This window comes from Lytechinus pictus, chromosome 4, assembly GCF_037042905.1.
Source record: "Lytechinus pictus isolate F3 Inbred chromosome 4, Lp3.0, whole genome shotgun sequence".
In the NCBI taxonomy this organism is placed as follows: Eukaryota; Metazoa; Echinodermata; class Echinoidea; order Temnopleuroida; family Toxopneustidae; genus Lytechinus; species Lytechinus pictus.
Genome location: NC_087248.1, coordinates 4,657,011 through 4,677,906, shown reverse-complemented (window position 1 = coordinate 4,677,906; position 20,896 = coordinate 4,657,011). Strand labels below are relative to the sequence as shown.

Genomic DNA, 20,896 nt, shown 5'->3' with positions numbered 1-20,896 from the left:
TGATTGAAGATTAATTACATTGAAGGGGTGATTACTGTTTTAGATAGTGAAAGTGAACATCACAGACATGACATTTGCTTAACATGAAGTTCTTTGCATTAAAAACAAATGCATTTTCTCTACACCACTTCAATAATATTTGATAGTTATAATCACAAGCCAACAACAGCATCAACATTAAGTAAATGGCAATTCATAAATAATATAGCACTTGATAGATCAGAACAACATCTTTAAGTTCTTTACAGATATTATACCCAGACATCTGATTATGGCATGCCTGCACACAATGAATGCAATTTCTCCACTCCCTGGGGAGCATTCTGACATAAGAATAACTTACTCTAATGAGAAGACTTTTATGAGAGCTTTGGTAAGGAGCATAGGCCAAAGTTCATGGGTCAACCTGGAGCAGGGTAGAAGCATCTTGCCATTGTCATCAAACGGGACGGTATCATCGACCGTCACTTTCCTCCATGTTCCCTGAAACAAAGAGAAAGACTGTTTTACAGATGATCACTACTAATACAAGTCAATGATAGAACTAAAGAAATGAATAATGTCACTAATATTTTTTCACCTTCTCAGTGAAAATAACAACTTAAGGATGACTTGAAATGACAAAATAAGACATTAATTGAATATGGAAAGATTTGATGGTTGAAAGGTTAATACATAAGACCTATACATTAAAAGAGAGAAGACACCAGGCCATAAGAGTTGTGATTGGAATGCACATGATGGGTTTTTAAAGAATCCAAAATAAATGGAAACCAAATCATCATGAAATTAAAACCTATATGATGAATAAATAGAACCTAAACAATTTGTCATATCCAAATGCAACACAGGAGCAGATAGGATTACTTTACTGGAAAAATCAAATTGCAATCATGCAAAAAGAAAGAAATCTGGCACAAATTCAGAAAATGGATGAGAAAAGTGTATCACTTTGAGCACTGGCGGAAATCTAAGCAGTTAACATATTGTTCAGGGGGGATGATCTATTGTTTCATCCTCCACTTGAATAGTATGACGTCACAGATTTACGCCAATAACTTTAAGCTATCGGAAAGAATGCTAGGACTAATTCAAATATTCCTGTACAAGGCTTATAGATTGAAATAAACTTACCATCCAGTATATTCTGATGATGTATTTGCCATGGGCATTGTAGAGGGGTACATGTAGATGGGGTGCCTTGCCTACTTTACAGAGGGCGTAGATGTGGTCCCATGGCCTCCAGGGGTGCATCTTACCCCCTGCTATGGTGGCTCCCTCATGAGGTTCGGTGATGGGCGTAGCTGTAGAGTGCCACAGGTTGGTGATCTGACTGGTGATCCAGCGTAATGTCTATAGAGGAAAAGAGATAATTATTATTTCAACTTACAAATTGACAACAATTATAGACTGAGCTCCATTTGCAAACTTGTAGAAGTTCTAAAAAAAGAGCTACTCACAGCTAATCATCCTCTAAAGTCTTAGATAGACTGGAATAAATCAACCCTCAATAATTATCAGTTCGCAGCACTTACTTTGGTAAAATACATGCATATTTTCTTTGAAAAAAAAATGAATATAAAATAATTTCAACAATTTTAACCTATTTATTCCTGTTTCGTATTAGCAAAGATTTTTGACTTTCTTTGTCTTTTTGTTGTATTCAGACAATATTTGATACAGCATCTTTCGTAGCATTTTCATCTTGCAATGCTGCATTCAACATTCAACATGTTTGGACCAAATATCACCTCTACAATACCTGCATATACAATACAGTAACTACCATGGCAAGGCTCAGCAGCCAAATCAAAGTTTTCATTTTAGTAAAAATGGCATAATTAATCAAATGAACATGACCCAGATTCAACTTACCTCACACTCATCAAGGTGTTCATTGTTAGTGAGAAGATCAATGTCCTGATTGCTGTCTGGATCATAGACTACTGGTGTCTTGTCAGTGATGAAGTCCTGTGGTCTTCTCCAATGATCTACACGATGTCTCAGATTGCCAGGAAGGTCTATCCTTCCCTCCGGATCATCAAAGAAGTGTTGCTGCATCAGAACAAGAAAAGAAATACAATTTCAGAAGAGAGCTTCATGAAACAATCACTGACAACTGGGGCCAGTTTCATCAAGTCTTGCAATCAATGTATTGTCACTTTGTCATGAATGTAACTACCGCAATGAAATATTGATTGTGATTGGCTGCTGAGCTCTGTTACCACGGAGGTTGCCATAATAGCTGGGACCCTACTTTACATGGATGCTACTTAACATTATAAAGTAATCATCTAAAATTAGGCCCTTTTGTACACAAACAAGGGATCTATGACACAGAGAGCTTATCACATGATTGAAAGGCTGATTTTTATGATTGACTACATTGATCATAATGTGCAATCAATTGTAAAAATCAACCTTATGATCAATCGCATAGCTTTGTGTTACAGGGTTAAGATGTTTTCTGTGGCCTAGAGTATGTTGTAAAAGCAGGATTTCATACCTTTTCTGAAAAAAATGTCAACACTGGTAATGAGCTACTTAATTCCTTGCATTTGATTGGCTAAGAGCAAATGTAAACTCCTCTGATATTGAGATTTTTTATTTTTGTTTACATCCCCTTTATTGTTGAGACAATTTAAAGCAGTTGAAGATCACATTCCCCTCAGACCTACCAATTTGAGTCATATACACTTTAACCATTAAAAATCATTTTAACTCCATCTTATTTCAATTCTTCAAAAACTGCTTGTAAATGCAAAATCAGTAAAAAGTTGTAATTGTAAATGAAAAGTGGTCAGAAAAAAAAAATCAGGAAAGAATTAGGGGCCCAAGAATGTTCATATCAGAATTATTTGCTTGATCTTTTGTATATGTTATGTTTTCTTTATCAAACTAAACCAAAATGAGAGAGATGAATATTATACTAACCATGCTGCTTGGGCTCTTGCCCTTGTCCTTCTCCTTGGGTTTGTGTGGGGCATCCTGGTAAGTAAGACAGATACAGAGTATAAGCAAATAATACACCTTCATATCATAAAACAATCCCGTTTACAATATTTTCTACATTATTTCCATCATCTTCACAAAAACATATGGAGTGATATTCTGGGCTGGTATTCTGGAAATAATCTTTTCTGTTACATACAATATAAGTGGCATTCATGGGTGGTTTAAACTGCTCAAATGACGAACAATAAAAAAGTGCATGATGTGAACCAATTAAACATGCACTAGCAAAGAGAAAATGATAACACAATATTAGGAATACTGTCCTGGGGCCAGTTTCATAAGACTTGTTATAATAGGGTCATTCCACGGGGTTGGGGCAAAAATTGTGACATCAGGGTCAAAAAATAGAAATGTAATAAATGAAAAGTTTTTTTTCTCATATGTTTCATGGGACAATTCTTCAACTAAATCCACTTACAGGCATTTCATACCACCCTGCATATTTGAGTAAATTGCGAAACAAGATTTGACAAAATACCACCGTTACATGGACATCATTTATCATCCCTACTTAGACTATACTCTCCCACTGTCAAAATAAAAGGGTTGATCTCAATTCCTCTTAAAAAATATTTTGCTAACAACATTTTTAGTCACTTTATTCCACATTTTCCAACATGGCATATATATTTTGAAAGATTTAGCATCAATAAATGGAACTTGATGCTCTGTGTGTATACCAGTGCCATGTTCTGTGTCGTTCTTTTTTCTCACCAGTCAAGAAAATTCAATTTATGATGGCATGTAGAACTAAATAGTTGACAGAAGTCATGCCTCAACAGAATGGAATATTCTTTTTGGAAAAACTCAACTACTCTTTCTGGCCTAACCTCCTATTTTTGGTGTTACCACCGTTACATGGACATCATGTCTCTGTAACAGAGGTATAATTTGAAGCATTGTAAGTTAAGGTCCATTAATGGTCATCACATACCAAATTACACTTTCTGCCTTAAATTATTTGCACAAGATCAATTGATTATATTAGAAAAAAACATTTTGCATGTCAAATTCTTTGCAAATAAAAGAAATTTAAATTAGAGTTTAAACAAAGAAAAATGTACAAAATTATTGACAAATTATGTGTCGTTCTTTTTTCTCACCAGTCAAGAAAATTCAATTTATGATGGCATGTAGAACTAAATAGTTGAGAGAAGTCATGCCTCAACAGAATGGAATATTCTCTTTGGAAAAACTCAACTACTCTCTCTGGCCTAACCATCTATTTTTGTATGGTGTTACCACCGTTACATGGACATCATGTCTCTGTAACAGAGGTATAATTTGAAGCATTGTAAGTTAAGATCCATTAATGGTCATTACATACCAAATTACCCTTTCTGCCTTAGAATATTTGCACAAGTTCAATTGATTATACAAGAAAAACATTTTGCATGTCAAATTCTTTGCAAGTAAAAGCACTTTAAATTAGAGTTTAAACAAAGAAAAATGTACAAAATTATTGACATTATATTTAAAATTATACTAATCCTCAAGGTTCCACTTCCGTCTGTCTCTGGAAACATTTATGTTTCTGTCTAAAGGGGAAAAAACGAAACAGTGCTATCTTACGATCTCCAAATCTTTTATTACTTTGAAATATCTCCTTCAAGATATTACTTTCAAATGTAGATACCTCTGTTACACAGACATCATGTCCTTGTAATGGTCATATTGAATAGCATTACTTGAATATTTGACATATTTTTCTAGTATCAACACACTAAATGCAAGTTAACTCATCTTACTCAAGTGTAGAAATACAACATCTACAAGCAAGCTTCTGTAATTCATAGGTAAAATGTTTTTTTTATTCATACACAATTATAAATTTTTTTGATACCTTTGATACAATATTCAGGTGAAAAATATGTAGGGAAAAGGTACTAGTTTAGTTCTTCTAAGCTATGGTTTTTCAAGACAAAACAAGACAAAGTTGACATGGAAGACATGGACAACGCATTTATACCTTACACATATAAACTTGTTCAATTTGTTAACTCTAATTTGTTTTACCTCAGTTACATGGACATCATGTCCTCAAAATGGTAGTGTAGAAGTGACATTAATTAAAATATAATCATGTCATCACTGGAACTTACATACATTAGATAAAACATTAAGTTCCAACATGCAAAAAGGACAATTGTAAAGTACTTAGTGGACAAATTTAATTTAAAAAACTCACCACCTTTATATCTTCTGTTTTTTTAACAGAGTTGTATAAAGCGAGAAAGTAAAATGTACTAAGCTATTCTAATGTTCAAAAATAAAACTGCAAGAACTCTTTGGTAAACTTCTTATTGGCAAATGCAAAAAAATGTATTACACTGTACACTAAACCTGACTATTAAAATTAACATGCAATATTTCTCTCTACATTCAGGTTACAAGTTTATGAACTTCAAGAAGACTGGTGACCCAATATTAAAGAAATTTCAGTTTGGAAGAGGATTCTGTCAATGTCACAAAGTGGATGGAGGTAGAATTGTGCCTCGCCATCAGGCCAGGAGTACAGGTCACCAGATTGACACTTCATGTACTGAAGATATACATTTTCACCTTGAACAGAGGCTACCTGTAGTTGAGAAAAATAGTATTTGGAAGTTTGACTATATTTTTTAAGCAATAAGCAAATATTTTTTATATTATATCAAATCATTTACTTATTTATGTCTTGACATTTTCTCATTAAAGGGGGTGGATTACTAGGGACAATGAATCTGATCTGTTTTTGCAAAATACACAGGAACCTTCACTTTGTATTTTTTCATAGCAAATAGAATTCATCATTTCATAGTTAATAAATTAAATATAAAGTTACGTTTTATAGAAGGTTTTTGTATTTGTGTTGTTGTGTTCTACTTTGTTTTCACAATACAATTACTTGCCCATTACCTTTTCATATATTATCTGTACTTCAATTTCATTTCTCAATGGATTAATTTAATCTAATTTTAGTCTGCATTCTAATCAAGGATGGTTATCTAGACAATTCCATTTAGTTTTTTATGACCATCCTATTTAATTTTCATCGCTGAAGTTTAATTGTTCAAGCGATTACATAATATATTTATGTTTTATTGGAATTAAATGAATTAATGGAATTCAAATCTGCAATTTACCTTCTGATACAGCAAATAAACTCTTGTGAAACAAACTTGATTGTGTCACATTTTCTTTTGTTCACTTGTACAGGTTTTAAAAATCTGATTATATTGCAATTAAAAAAAAAATCACATTGAAAACAATCACACAGGCTTTTGCTTTCTGATAAAACGAACCCCCCCCCCTCTCCTTACAATTAAATATATAGAAATCAAAATACATAATATTGAAAAAATATTGAGAGAAAAAAAGAATGTGCTGAAAAGTATAACATTCAACAAGATGAAAAGTTTTGGGAAGGTTAGGCCTACAGCCAAGAATTACTAGTAATTGGATTATGGCCATGCTTCATCATACACAAAGCACATGTACTATGTGTAGTGGGTAGTAACAGAAAAATTATTTTGCCCCCCCCTTCCCCTTCTTTCGAATTGGGATCAGCTGACAAGCAAAAAAAAAAAAAAAAAAAAAAAAAAAAAAAAATGGTGGGGGGGGGGGGGCCTGCCTCCACTGGTTCTAAACTCTCATTTTTTGGGGGAAATTCAAATTTGATCATCAGGTCTTTGATACCCATATTACGTAGAATCAGTAGGAGCCAATTTTAACAAGGCGAGATTTTGTACCAAATCTGAGATGTCAGCATGATCATCGGTGATAGAGCAGTTTTGAGTATCCATTGGCCTATTGAAATAACATATTTCGGTGTTTAAAAAAATCAACTAAATTGCGATTGAATCATGTCAGCTAACATTCAAAACATGTTTGCACGGAATCACAGTAATAAAAACATTATTTCTTTGGGGCCGTTTAGCAAATCTGGAACAAACACGGCGATGTCTCACTCTCAATCACATATTTCACTTACACGAAAAGATACATGTGGGACTGTAGTAAAAGATTATGGAAAATTAGCGAGATTTTTCAAACTTAAAAACACTTTCTGCATGATAATATAGTTTCACATTTTTAAGGCAAGGTTTAACTGATTTAAAAATACGAGTATCGGGATAAATCTCCGTACTTACGTCGCTTTGAAAGGGAAAACATCGTGGAGATCCAATCCACCGTTACACGGACATTGCGGGAAGATTCCCAATTGCAATGCTGCAAAACACCCGATATCATAGCCGTTCATGTGCACGTGGATTTCGGCTAACATCCCGTCCGTCTGATACAACGACGGTCTCTTCTCCGGTCTCTCCTTTTTACATACGCGATGAAATGTGATCCACCGTTACAAATTTGGCCCGGACATCGCCCAAAACATCGGCGACCCTCGATTAATTTACATGACATTAACATTGGTTTTCAAAGCTAATCTTTTGATGAAAAGTTGCTTACTGCCTGCCCTTTATTTCTGACACATAACTTTGGAAAGAATGATTTCTGACTTTTAGTTATTTACCACTTTACCGCCGTTACAGAAAAAATAAACGCGGACATCGCATGTAATGGTGGTATGCGATGTTGTAGGAATGATTTATGATACGAAGCCTCTTTTCATTTGCTATCCCATTACTGTTTTGTTATTAAACAAATGTTGCTTTATCAATCATGGCCATTTGAATTTGACTAAGTTTATCTTTTGATTAGATATCTTCAACTGAAAATGACCATTTTGGATGTCACACTTGGTACCCCAAAAAAGAGTCTGGACATCATCATTTAAAGTCTCACCACAAAAAAAAATTGAGGTTCAACATTTTTATTTCTGCATCAAGTAATTGCTTACATAACTGCCTTCCAACAAAACCACATTGCAACATCCAAACGCCAAACACATTTTCAGGATAAAGCCAACAATTCATAGGGAACACAAAAAAGTGCTGTTGCCCCAACAACGTGGAATGACCCAATAACAAATATGCAATAACAGTTTAAAGCTACTGAAATTAATCAATTTGATTGGCTGATGATTAATTTGTTGTAAAAATATTTCATTTGTTATCATAAGTCGTTACAAAACAGGCCCCTGGAATCCAAGTCTTAAAAAGTGTGAACACAATTGAAACAAAATATTATGCCTTTTATAGTCCTTCAATATAAATAATTTGGTATTTAATAACCGAGGAACATATCTTCTTTGCTTTCGGCTTTTTCAAGTAAAGATAAAACATAAACTTCTTACCCATTTTTCTCCATTGACATCAGTATCACTCCATTCAGGCCAGATGACCACCTTCTGTTTTCTACCTTCTTGTGATCCAATCACACTGGCAGCTATGGATGCAGCTCTGCACACATACACACAATAGAAAAATAATGATTTAATCTTGTATGAATTATGAAAGTCTTTGAACAATTTATACAAAACATTTAAATATTGATTGCTACTTATACTTCATGGACAGTAAAAGTGAGTTCATTAGCATGCCAGTGAATAGCAAAATACGGACCACTTTACAAGTCGAGTAAGGTCCTAGTAAGGCACCTTTCTATTCTGTTTTGATTAAATTCTCAAAGTGCTAAAGCAGTCATGACATAAATAGAAATGACAGAGAGAGATAGAAACAAAACATTTTGATTTAGGTCTGTCTGCACATTCATCAGAATAATACATCTCATTTGAAACAACCTTTTTTAAAAGGAATGTGGTTTGAGTTTTAGGTTGTCATTTACTGAATTAATGTTTGTTATTTTTTTTCTTAACTTTTAAGGCTATAAGCATGTTTAAAATCTTTCTCATCATGAGTTCCAAAAGGGTGGAACTTGTATTGAAGAATGTTGGCAGAGGACGATGTGTTTTATTCAATTGCAAAATTATACCCCTCACACTAAATAGACTGGGGGGGGGGGGGGAATGGTGAAAAACACACAAATAAAGAAAATGTCAAAAGATGCAGACAGACTATTCATAAACAAGAACTTCAACAAGCAAGCCAGGTGACAAATTCTATGATCCAAACAATTAATTGTACTCTGTAGGGTAGTGTAACGTTATGAAAAGTGAAAGCTGAAATTGTTCATGAAGAACCTTTTCTGTTTTTACTTTCTTCTTCTTCTTCTTCTTCTTCTTCAAGCTACACTGCCTCCTTCAATCCTGAAGATTCTTGCAGTATTGTAGTACAGGGGACCGGCAGGTGCAATACACCGGGTGAACACCCTACTCTTTGACGAATAGTGTATTGGTTTTAACGTGAATAGGTTGTGACTCTCCTATACACGGGACCAACATTTGCGTCCTTTCCGATGGACGGAGTGTTTTCCAACTGCTTTCACACCCGCACTGAACACAGCGGTGAGGCACGTTAACACACAACGCTAGCATCAGTTTTTTTTTGTTAGACGTCTTCCGGCATGCTGCGGGACTCGAACCCACGCACGTTGAGATCTACGATCTTATCCGGAACAGGCGCTCTAACCGACTGAGCTACACTGCCTCCCCTTTAAAACTATAGGCAGCTCTGGAGTCTGGTCTATTTGGCACAAAGAAAGACTTCCAGTCCTTCTTAATGTAAAAAAAAATGTCAAAAGTGACAAAACCTCAAATCACTGTTTCGTGTCACCAATATTCAAACAGGAGTGAAGAAACAGGATTCATTGACATTGAAATACTGTACATATTGACAAATGACAGTGTCGCAAAGTGGCCCAGACTAGTTAGTTTAAATTCCCTCAACAAATTTGAGTTTGACAAGTCATGGGAATGACCCGTTTTAACTTTTATGCAGATTTTAAATAAAAATTAAAATCCCCAAATCAAATCTGCGGTTTACATACATCTTCCGATACGTATAGGCCCTACTCATATTAAAAGTCACAGGCCCACACACTCAAAGACAAAGTAGAATCCTACACAAACTTTGGACAGGTCCCCAGTCCCATATCTATATCAACATATTCATAACCTAAGTTGTTGAATTGTTCATTGAATGAGTGCCCAGTCCCACACATGCAAGCAATGCACAGACGAGACAGTCATTATTTACATAGACAATGCACACAATCAGTCACTCGATTCCTTTTCATCGCTGCTGTTTGTCACTGATCGAGATCGCGAGATCGTGTCAGCTGCGTGAACTTACTCTTGTTTGGAAGCTGAATTTACACGATTAGAAGATTTCTTTTCCTTCGCTGGTTTAGACGCCATCGTGCAAAATGCACGATTTATGTAATTTTGCGTGTGAAAATGTAAATTTTAAAAGTTAATGTTAGCGTCTCGTTGCTGAGAAAGTCGATACTTCGTTGACGGTTGTCAGGAACTAACTAGGGTCAATTAGATTAGGGTTACGGAGCATGCGCAGACACTCCATCCGTAGGGGAGTGTTTCATCAACATTTTCATCCGACAAGTTGTCAGATCTGACATCTTTCTCTGATGTTGATTGGCTGCAGTGGCGTAGACAGGTTCGTACACCTGGGGGGGATGACTGGGCTGCCAACGCTAGTGAGGGCGCGAGGCGCCCGAGCGAGGGAGCGAAGCGACCGAGCGGGGGGAGGGTGTGGGAGGGGGGTGTCCCCCCTCCCGCGGTAGGGAGCTTTTGCAATTTTGAACTTGAAATCGTGCAATCTGATGCATACTTAATGAGGTAAAATAACACACACAGGCGCGCACGCACACACACACATACTCACTTTTTTTTTTTTTTTTTTGAATAATGTTTTTATTCTGATTTCATGAACAAAAAAAAATACATAACATTTCAAATTAACATTTCAAATCACATATAATCACATCACCCCCCCCCACACACACACACACACACACACGGGTGCGCGCACCACACACATACTACGCCTTGAATGGACAGACATACATCGACAAGATCTACACACCGTGGCATACGAATACAGAATGGACTGACACATAGTATTGCATATTGAACCACACTACGTATTTATTTATCTCTGTGAATTTTGCTGTTACACCTCTTCAGAAAAAAAACCAATGTCAACTGTGTACACGCAGGTATAGTCTCTGTTGTCTTGATATGGGTATGTGGTTATGAATGAAAACAGCCTCTGTGGCCATTTGTGAATAGAACACATAAACAACAAACAAGTGTCTGTTCATTATAAAGCATAATGAATACGTACATACTATGCTTTTTTTTACCTCAAAGAAACAGGCATAGTATCCATAGATGGATATTGGCTGGCGGCTCATTAACATACAGATACAAAAAACATAAACAGTATCACTATGATCCATGGAGTAACAATACTGCTCTGTAAGTTTGTGAAGAAATCGGAACCATAACGGCATTGCATCGTTTCAAATTAGGGCATTATTTACTTCTATCTGATCTCAGTCTTATAATGATAATAATGATAATAAGAATAATAATAATAATAATACTAATAATAATAATAATAATAATAATAATAATAATAATGATAATAATAATAATAATAATAATAATAATAATAATAATAATAATAATAATAATAATAAATGCTCCTTTCACAAGAAACTTCAAGAGCAACTTAAATCCAAGCGACTTCATGGCCACCATGAAAAACAGACGCATCGGGAGTTTGTAGACCAGAAAGACACACATCAATGGCTTAAGTCGGCGGGACTAAGAGGTGAAACTGAAGGGTTCGTCTATGCTATTCAGGACCAGGTGGTGAGGACCCGTGCCTACGAAAAATCTATCCTCAGAACAGACACAGACGACACTTGCAGGATGTGTGGAAAAGAGACCGAAACAATCATGCATTTGGTATCAGCATGTTCGACTCTTGCTGGAACTGAGTACATCACAAGACATGACAATATTGCCAAACTTATCCATTGGCAACTACTGAAGGATCGCGGTAAAATGACTTGTGATCACGCTTGGGAACATCAGCCACAAACGATCACCACGATCAATAACAGCACCATATATTGGAACTGTGGCATATACTAACGGATAGAACCATCAACTGCAACAAGCCGGACATCATCGTCAGAGACAACAACGTAGTAAATATCATTGAGGTCTCTGTTCCCCATGATATCAACATTGCTGTAAAGGAAAGAGACAAACGGCTCAAGTATCAAGACCTAAGGATTGAGATCGAGAGGATGTGGAACGTGAAAGCAGAGGTCACACCAGTCATCATTGGTCACTCAGGAATGGTGAAGAAGGGAATGGAAGCCTGCATAACCAAGATCTCTCCTCACCTTCGGATGTACGACATTCAGAAGGCAGCTATCTTGGGTACAACCAGATTGATAAGAAAGACTCTCGGACATTAGTAGTGTAAAGTTCCTAGTTGCACTTGAAATTACTTGGTGCTTTTTGTTAGAGCAAAGTTATTCAAGAAAAAAATACGGACTTGAACCTGTTTAGAGGAATAATAATAATAATAATAATAAATAATAATAATAATAATAATAATAATACAAATAAAAAATAATACGAATACAAATAATAGTGCTAATACTAATAGGTTCCTTTTATCTCGCATTTCAAGACAGGGTAAATTCACACTGCGCTTTACATGAAACAAACTTCTTTAAACATTTCAAACTTATGTCTTCATGCATCAATCAACATACTTTAAATGAATACAAAACAAAGTGCATCTTAAATAAAACAAAAATAAATAAATAGTTAACAATACAGAAAGGATGTAGCTGCTGCAAGCTTAACAACAAACTAATGTATACCAGTCAGTCCTGATATCAGTATTAGTGTAACAATAATCATATAGTGGGAGCATGAAGTTGAACAATTCATGATTATACATAATTATATATGTTTGTTTGAATAATACTTGTTATAAAGATAGTAGTATGGTACTCTCTGTCACGAATTATTATGTATACTGTTGTATCACATTCATTTTCTATTCTGTTTTAGATTGCGCTGATGCATTTTGCACACAATGTATAATGCCTATAACACGAGTGGGCCAGACCACACATGTATTTCAATAAAAACCGACTTGAGAAAATAACGTGTATATAAATATATAAATAAATAAATAAATAAATGCATATAATGTATATATATATGTATAAATATCATATACCTGTAATATAATCTGATATAAAGTAATAAATAAATAAATAAATATAATACATATCATATATGAGAAGGTATTGCTAGTACTCGGTTCGTGCCTGAAAAGTAGTCTCGATGAAAAGAAAAAAGTTGTTGCTTCATTCCCATACCAAAAACATTATTATTATTATTACTATTATTATCATCATTATGACTTATTAAGTAACCAAATATCATTCCCCAAAACCTGGGGGGGATGATTGTACATGCCATCCCCCCCACCTTGTGAGGTGGGGGGGATGCATCCCCCTCATCCCCCCCCGTTGTCTACGCCCCTGATTGGCTGAGAGGTACTGTTACTACGGTAACTGTCGGATAAAATGGGACTTGTCGGATAAAACGTCCGACAAGTCCTTTCATGAAACGCCCCCCAGGGTGTTTGATTTTGCTGGATAGAACTTGAGAAGAGTCGAGTCTCATCAAATTGTGCAGAATTGAGGTTACACTTACACTTAAGAAATTGAAAATGAAATCATAACTGTACTTGAAAGATCTAATCCAGCTTTGACCTACAGGTCGACAGTGAATTGTCAAAACATGAAAAGACATGATTAGAATCAGAATCGTACTTCTACATAAATCTTTGAAGTTCACCCTGAACATATTAACTGCTTGTTATGATTGTCTGTGCATTTACAAAATTTATGTTTGGGTTTAAAAATATAGGATAAACTATATGAAAAAGCAGAAAAATTGGGGTAACATGATGCTGGTCATGCTAACGGAAACTAAATCCACAGATAATTAATCCGTATGAAAAAAAAATGGAAAAGTACTAAAGAAAATCCAGACAGTTAATCCGGAAAAAATATATATATAAAAATCTCTGATCAAATCGCATAAAAATTTAGTGAATAAGGCCTGGGCATATTTTTGTTTTCATCTTTTATTTTGTTTTAATAAACCTGTAAATGAGATAAAAGGGGGTAGCATGGGAGTCGATAGTTATTCGTGGATTCGAGAGGGGGTAAAGTACACAATTACTTTTGTTCTCCACAGTAATTTTTAGTATATTGCATGTCCGTCATATATCACTCTATCAAAAATTTGTTTTTACTTTTAAACAATTGTTGTTTAGACTTTTTTTTAAATGTAAGAACTTTTTAAACAACTTTTTGAAAATCTTAAGCAATATTTTTTTAGAGTGACATACTAAGAAAAATGCGCCTGACATTTTAAACAGCGTTGTTATAGCGGCTGTGAGTGGCTGCTTGAAGATATAATTTTTTTTTAATTTAGACTTTAGAGTGGAAGAGGGTAATCCTTCTAACTGAAGATTTAAAGGAGAATGAAACCTTTGGAACAAGATAGCTTGTGTGAAAACAGAAAAATCAAAGAAACAGATCAATGAAAGTTTGATAAAAATCGGACAAATAATGAGAAAGTTATGAGCATTTGAATATTGTGATCACTAATGCTATGGAGATCCTCAATTTGGCAATGCGACAAAGATGTGTGATGTCACTTGTGAACAACTCTCCCCATTACTTTAGTATATATTTCACTTAAATTGCCTCTTTTATCACATCTATCAGTAGATCATGTTTTCTTTCTATAGGAGGGCATGTAATACAGATTTTTAAAGAATACATCATGGATAAAGAGTTTATATCACCATAAGAAATAGCAAAAAGAGACATTTTGAGGGTATTTCATAGTCCATCAAAAGGAAAGTTGTTCACATGTGACATCATACATCCTTGTCGCATTGCCAATAGGAGGATCTCCATAGCATTAGTGATTGCAATATTCAAATGATCATAACTTTCTCATTATTTGTCCGATTTTTCTCAAACTTTCTTTGTTCTTGTTCTTTGATTTTTCTCTTTCCACACAAGCCTACTTGTTCCCAAGGTTTAAGTACATGACTTATAGCTTTATTTAAAAAGGCTATACGATTATAGATAATAACATGAAAATAGACTGTTTTGAAGACTAGATCTTGTCGGTTTTCGTGGTTTTTATACCTTTATACCCTCTTAAATTTACTAATTTCTCATTTCTTTTGTATCTTCTCCATTCATTTTATATCATATACCCGAACATAAATGAAATGATATTTAAAAGGGTGGAAATGAACGGGGAACATCCCATGCGATTGGTTGCTGGAGGGGTATTTTTTTAATGTTCATTTATAAAAACATTACATTATCATGAACATTTTATTCTATGTCATCCTAACTTTATACTTTTTTCTTTATCCATCTGTTTGTAACATTTTACAAAAGACAAAAAAATTCATTCAATAAGCATAAAAAATACGATTAAAAAATGATGGTCACCATCCGTCTACTGTATTCGATAATCATCACCTTCTTCTTCGACTCACTTCTTAACATCATGATCGAACTTGTCATATGAGGCATCGTAACTATAATGTTTTACCGGAAAATTATACTGGGGGAAGATAATACAGGTCATCCCCCACCTGAAATACTGTCTTGTTATGACTATTTCCTTTGCATGGAAGCCAAGATAATTTTTTTAAAAATAAATAATCCCTATTTAGATTTTTATTTTACCTTTTCAAATGGGCCTAGCGGCTCTTTTTCAAATCCAAGTTACAGTTTTTGAGCTGAAATTCACGAGGCCTTATTCTAAATGCAATAGGTGTCAATATTTTTTCCAGAAGTTAGTATTGCTTATTTTTTATAATGTGAACAAATTGCATATATGATCACATCTTCACTTCCAATAACACCGCGTGTGTTTTTAGATTATTGAATGCGCCGAAAGCAGCAGATGAAAACAAAAACAAATACAAAACAGCCCCCCCCCCCAAGAAAAAAGGGAATAAAAAGTATAAAAAGAAAAAAAAAGATAAATAATGAACCAACACGTCACTGCACAAGAAGTCAAGATTTCAGCTCCTGCTTCGATCGCGCTCGCAATAATTGAGATAGACCTACTTTTTCTGTTCATGATGATTGATTACAAAGAATGTTTATAAATGTCCAGTTTTCAGATAGGAATATAAAAAATCAAAGAAAGTTGTCTGATCCTTGATACTACTGAGAGCCTAGCCATTGGAGGAAACTGATTCGAGGTCAGCTACACTCGAGTAATTAAGAAAATCACACAAGCTGTACATTTTATTTGACAATTAGATTTGACAATAAGGAAGTTCTTCGTTGAAACACAATGGTATCATATTCACGTAATAGACCCAATGAGGGGAAATTCAATATTCCATAATCCATATAATAAAATGCAAAAGAAATGAGTAACCTGGGTGAAGCCATTGGTTCCTTCATTAGTAAGCCTTTATAGCAAGATGATCAGGCTGTGCAAACTGTTTAATTATTCATCCGGACTTAATGACAATTTTCAACAGTACGCTCGTAATACTTTTATATTATATTGCTTCAAATCAATTTTTTGGGTAGAGTCCGCTTGACCTTTATGTCAGTAAGTCATGACAGGCCGAGTGATATAAGTTTATGTACCGTATACTTTTCCTTCGATGTGCAATCTCGGAGAATGGGTACATTTCAAATACTAACCATTAAACAAATTCAACAGAAGGTGAAACAAAATCTTTTTCCTGAAACTGACCTGAACCGAATCTAAATTCCATACCTCTGTAAGTAAACCAGATGGCAGAGCAAAAGTTGAAATAAGATGGAAGGAAAGAGACAATGATGAATCAATGCGATATTTGATATACGATGAAACATTGACGATTCTTTGCCTTTCTTTTGTCAAGACAAGCCACAGACATGACTTGTCAGGCTTGTATCCAGGATTTTGCAACCCGTGGGGGCCCGACCTCATTTTGGCGCCCCTGTGAACTATTGGAAAATGGTGCCCCTCCCGTCAGGCAGTGGCGTACCGTGAGTCACGGCATGGGGGGGGGGGGCGCCGAATTAACATTATTGATGTTTTACTTAGGGGCGCCGAATTGATCGACATAGGGGCGCCGAATTGATCGTCAACCTAGGGAAGCGCCGAATTGATGTTCTACCTAGGGTCGCCGAATTGATCGTCAACCTAGGGAAGCGCCGAATTGATGTTCGACATAGGAGCACCAATTTTGTCCTGAGGTGCCAAATTCATGTTCAACCTTGGAAGGAGGCGCCAAATTCATATTCGACCTGTGGGTTGCTAATTTGATGTTTGTCCTGCGGCGCCAAATTCATGTTCAGCCTAGGGAGGGGCGCCGCCAAATTCATGTTCAGCCTAGGGAGGGGCGCCGCCAAATTCATGTTCAGCCTAGGGAGGGGCGCCGCCAAATTCATGTTCAGCCTAGGGAGGGGCGCCGCCAAATTCATGTTCAGCCTAGGGAGGGGCGCCGCCAAATTCATATTCGATCATTTGGGCGCCAATTTGATGTTTGACCGGGGCGCGCGCATGAATTGGCGCTCGCACTCATATCAAATGCATTTGGCGCCCCCTTCCAAGGTTGAACATGAATTTGGCACCTCAGGACAAAATTGGTGCTCCTATGTCGAACATAAATTCGGCGCCCCCTATGTCGAACATAATTCGGCGCCCATAAGTCGAACATTAATTTGGCGCTCCCTAGTTCGAACATCAATTCGGCGCCCCCTTCCATCTTTTTGTCTCTCTTTCTCTTCTTCTTTCCCTCCTTTTTTCTCCTCCTCTTTCTTTTCCTATCTTTTCTTCTTCTTTTTGGCGCCCCATTTTTGCCTACCAGGGGACATGGGCCCCGAAAGCACCCCCAGAATACGCGCATGCTTGTGGTAGGTATATTAAAAAATATTGCAAACTTCCGCAAAGAATCTTCCCTATTTGTATAAGGGACAGTCTCATCCCAATAGGAAGAGTAAAAACTTACTCATCAATACCAGCATCATCTCTTTCCCCTAGGGTACCGAACCTCCGAAAGTCAATCGAACCCAAGGCCAACCCAGCACCACCAGCAATAGTTCCCCTTCGACTAGTATCAGGAGCAAGCAAGGACTTCCGATTACCGGCACGACTACTACTTAATGCAATCGTCATTCTCCTGTCACCCGAACCACGTTTATTCCTAATCGAGGCACCGAGATCATCATCGTCGTCGTCGTAGAATATGATAGGCCGTGCCAGGAACTTACTGGTGTAACGGGTGGCGCGGTCATAGATTTCGTCCAGAGACAACGGGAGGTCCGGATATATAACATGACGTCGGTAAGTACCACCGGCGCTGTGGTGAGTGACTTGGTGGTCGAGTGTGTTTTCACGAGCTGCATTGATCGTATGTGGTGACTTCGGAGCGTTTCTTCTGTTCTTCGTCGACATTATGGGATGTGAGATTTCAGTTTGTACAAAAATTAAAACATGTATATCCTATAGGCCCACGGTTTCGAAGATTCGTCAGGAACGTCATTTGGTAAATTCAAGTCATTAAGGTGTCAACAACAAACAAAGACAGAAGAAATTACAATTAAGTATGCACATATTATGAAAGTATTCAAACAATTGTTATTGTAGAGAAATTCGTATTTTACTGCGAATATGAAATGAAGGCTATTGTTATTGACTCTTCATCGAGAGCCTCAGGATCTTGTATATTAACTGGTTATTTCTTGTGTCGAAGTTAACAAAGGATCATCAAGTGCCTTTGTCGATAAACTTTCCTCTTTCAGCAATTATTACCATGATAAAGGATGCGTTTTATATCCAGGTGAACATTTATTGATCCATGAAACCAATCGAAAGATGACATGTTATCCTCATTAATCAATATCAAAGGTCTCCTAATGAAGGCCATACAATCATGCAACATTTGTTTCTAATTATCGAATTGCCATATGAGATCATCCATGAAGCCATCAGATCTAAACGAAATTCACAAAATTGAAGTTCTTCTAAATTTCGTTCCACATAAAAAGATTAAAAGATTTTCCAGCTTTGGTTGATAATCATGAACATAGTTCTCTAGAATATATTCAGCATTCTCAATGATTTTAGTCGCAGTAAAGAATAACCCTCTCACTTGTCTTTTCTTTTGTCTTTCTATTGATACATGTAATCAAATTGTCGATGATGATGGCAGGTGAAGATTGGTTCCAGTACAGTTTAACTTGAGTATGAAGTTACCACCTCAAGTTGTAGATTGTTTTCAACTGGAACATACAAACACCAAACTGATCGTTTCGTCTTGGTTATTACTATCTTTGTAAGAGTTTCTCTTTCGAATCTCGTCCTATTAAATATCAGGCATTGTCGTCGGTTATGGTTGTATTTTCTTTCGTTCTTTGTATGCAGAGGGTTATTGCATAATACCAGGTTTCCAAAGTTGAATATACCAGTCCATTTGGACTGCTGCATTTAAATACATCACTGAATGGCCTTCTCTATGAACAATGTAAGGTAATACAGGTTACAAAGTCGATTCACAATGATTTAATCCGGATCATTGGAGCAGAATACACATGGGGTATGAAGGTATTCGTTGCCAATGCCTTAATTGGGGTACGGGGGCGTCTCCAAACCAACTTCTCAGCGATTCTCTAGATCTATGATCGCTGATTCCTGCAGTTCTTTCTAATCCGAGAACCACTCGGCTCCGATAAAAAAAACATTGAAATTAACAGTCAAAGGATAGCTGAAGGGTGAGGTAAGAACTGAGTGGATGAAGTACCGAATAACATCTCATCTGGTACAGACTCAATGTGTCACCTGACGAATTCATCCTCAATGGTCGAGCGTAGTCCTTTTCATTTTCGACCAGTGTTGAAAACATAATATTATAGTGCATATTAACTAGAGAATTTCCATGTATTATCTTACCAATACTGATACTTATAATCTTTAGATATGAAATCCGCAATGATATTTAAGTTTCACAACAAGATTTTAGTTAGCTGTGTTCGCCATTCAATTCCACAATAAAGCAAACTTTCGCTTTGTCAATGTACGAAGAAACAGACTGTAGGTTTTAGCTCAGAGTGCGTAGAAGATGAGCATTTCGTTGAGTAACCACGGCAACACTAAGTATATCATGAAATATATATCATTATCCTGAAACGCCTTTCCTTCCGGTCGCATCGAAATGTATTACTGCTGGATCCTCTTGAAGCGTTCATTACAGAAATAGGATCATCATTCTTGATTGATTATCTGCCTTGATAACAAAGGTCGATTCGATCGGATAACGAGAACAGCACCTTCTTTTACAAGAACACAATCGTCCACCAATGACTTCTATTTACCTCTTTAAAGTTATTGCATAACAAGTTATAGTAAACCGACATGAAAGTAATATAGCATCGATGCCAACTAGAAGTGAGAATTCAACATGGAGTTATGCTTTGTTAGACTTAAGTCTTTATACTTGAAAAAGAACATGAATCTTTTGTTGACCTCTGTTCCACCATAATTATGTTAATGGTCGTAAATTCCGGACTTTGATTAAATTATCCCTGGTGAAATATAATATCCGTCATGCTCAGTTAACAGCTCATGTTGTTAGTTCATAGCTCCTTATCAAAATCATAAAGTTTCTGATGCTTGTAAAATAAGTATGTTGTGAACTTGTAGTCTTGGGAGACGGATGGCCTGAGGAAGTTTTATTGCATACAATGAATATGCCTCTGCTGATCAACGTTCGCTTTAAAAATAAAACCAGAGACTCGAAGTTAACGATCTCGACGAGTTCACAAGAGCAATGGTCGCGAAGATCGTTCTTTGCCACTAGTCTCTTAGCTTCTTTAATGTTAAAGTGATTCGTGGATAACCACAAATTTGAATCACCTGAATGCATTTCATGCAGTGCAAATCAAATCGATCAAATTTGATGATAAAAGGAATTTAGATGATCAACTAAAC

General features: G+C 36.1%; 1 protein-coding gene across 50 annotated transcripts in view; it reads right to left on the bottom strand.

Moving 5' to 3' along the window:
* LOC129259672 (androglobin-like) overlaps positions 1-20,390 on the bottom strand; it is an 80,001-nt gene extending 59,611 nt beyond the window's left edge. For 31 of the 50 annotated variants that reach the window (XM_064098124.1, XM_064098133.1, XM_064098140.1 and 28 more), the window contains exons 1-6: positions 17,919-20,390; positions 8,252-8,357; positions 2,935-2,988; positions 1,876-2,055; positions 1,135-1,353; positions 344-483 (exon numbers count right to left, since the gene is read on the bottom strand). In XM_064098124.1, the coding sequence (XP_063954194.1) occupies positions 344-483; positions 1,135-1,353; positions 1,876-2,055; positions 2,935-2,988; positions 8,252-8,357; positions 17,919-18,364 (1,145 nt within the window). In that variant the 5' untranslated portion in view covers positions 18,365-20,390. Of the gene's footprint in view, positions 1-343; positions 484-1,134; positions 1,354-1,875; positions 2,056-2,934; positions 2,989-8,251; positions 8,358-10,148; positions 10,353-17,918 lie in introns of those variants that run through there. The other 19 variants (XM_064098164.1, XM_064098161.1, XM_064098162.1 and 16 more) reach the window with 1 other exon arrangement.
* Positions 20,391-20,896: the final 506 nt, after the last annotated feature.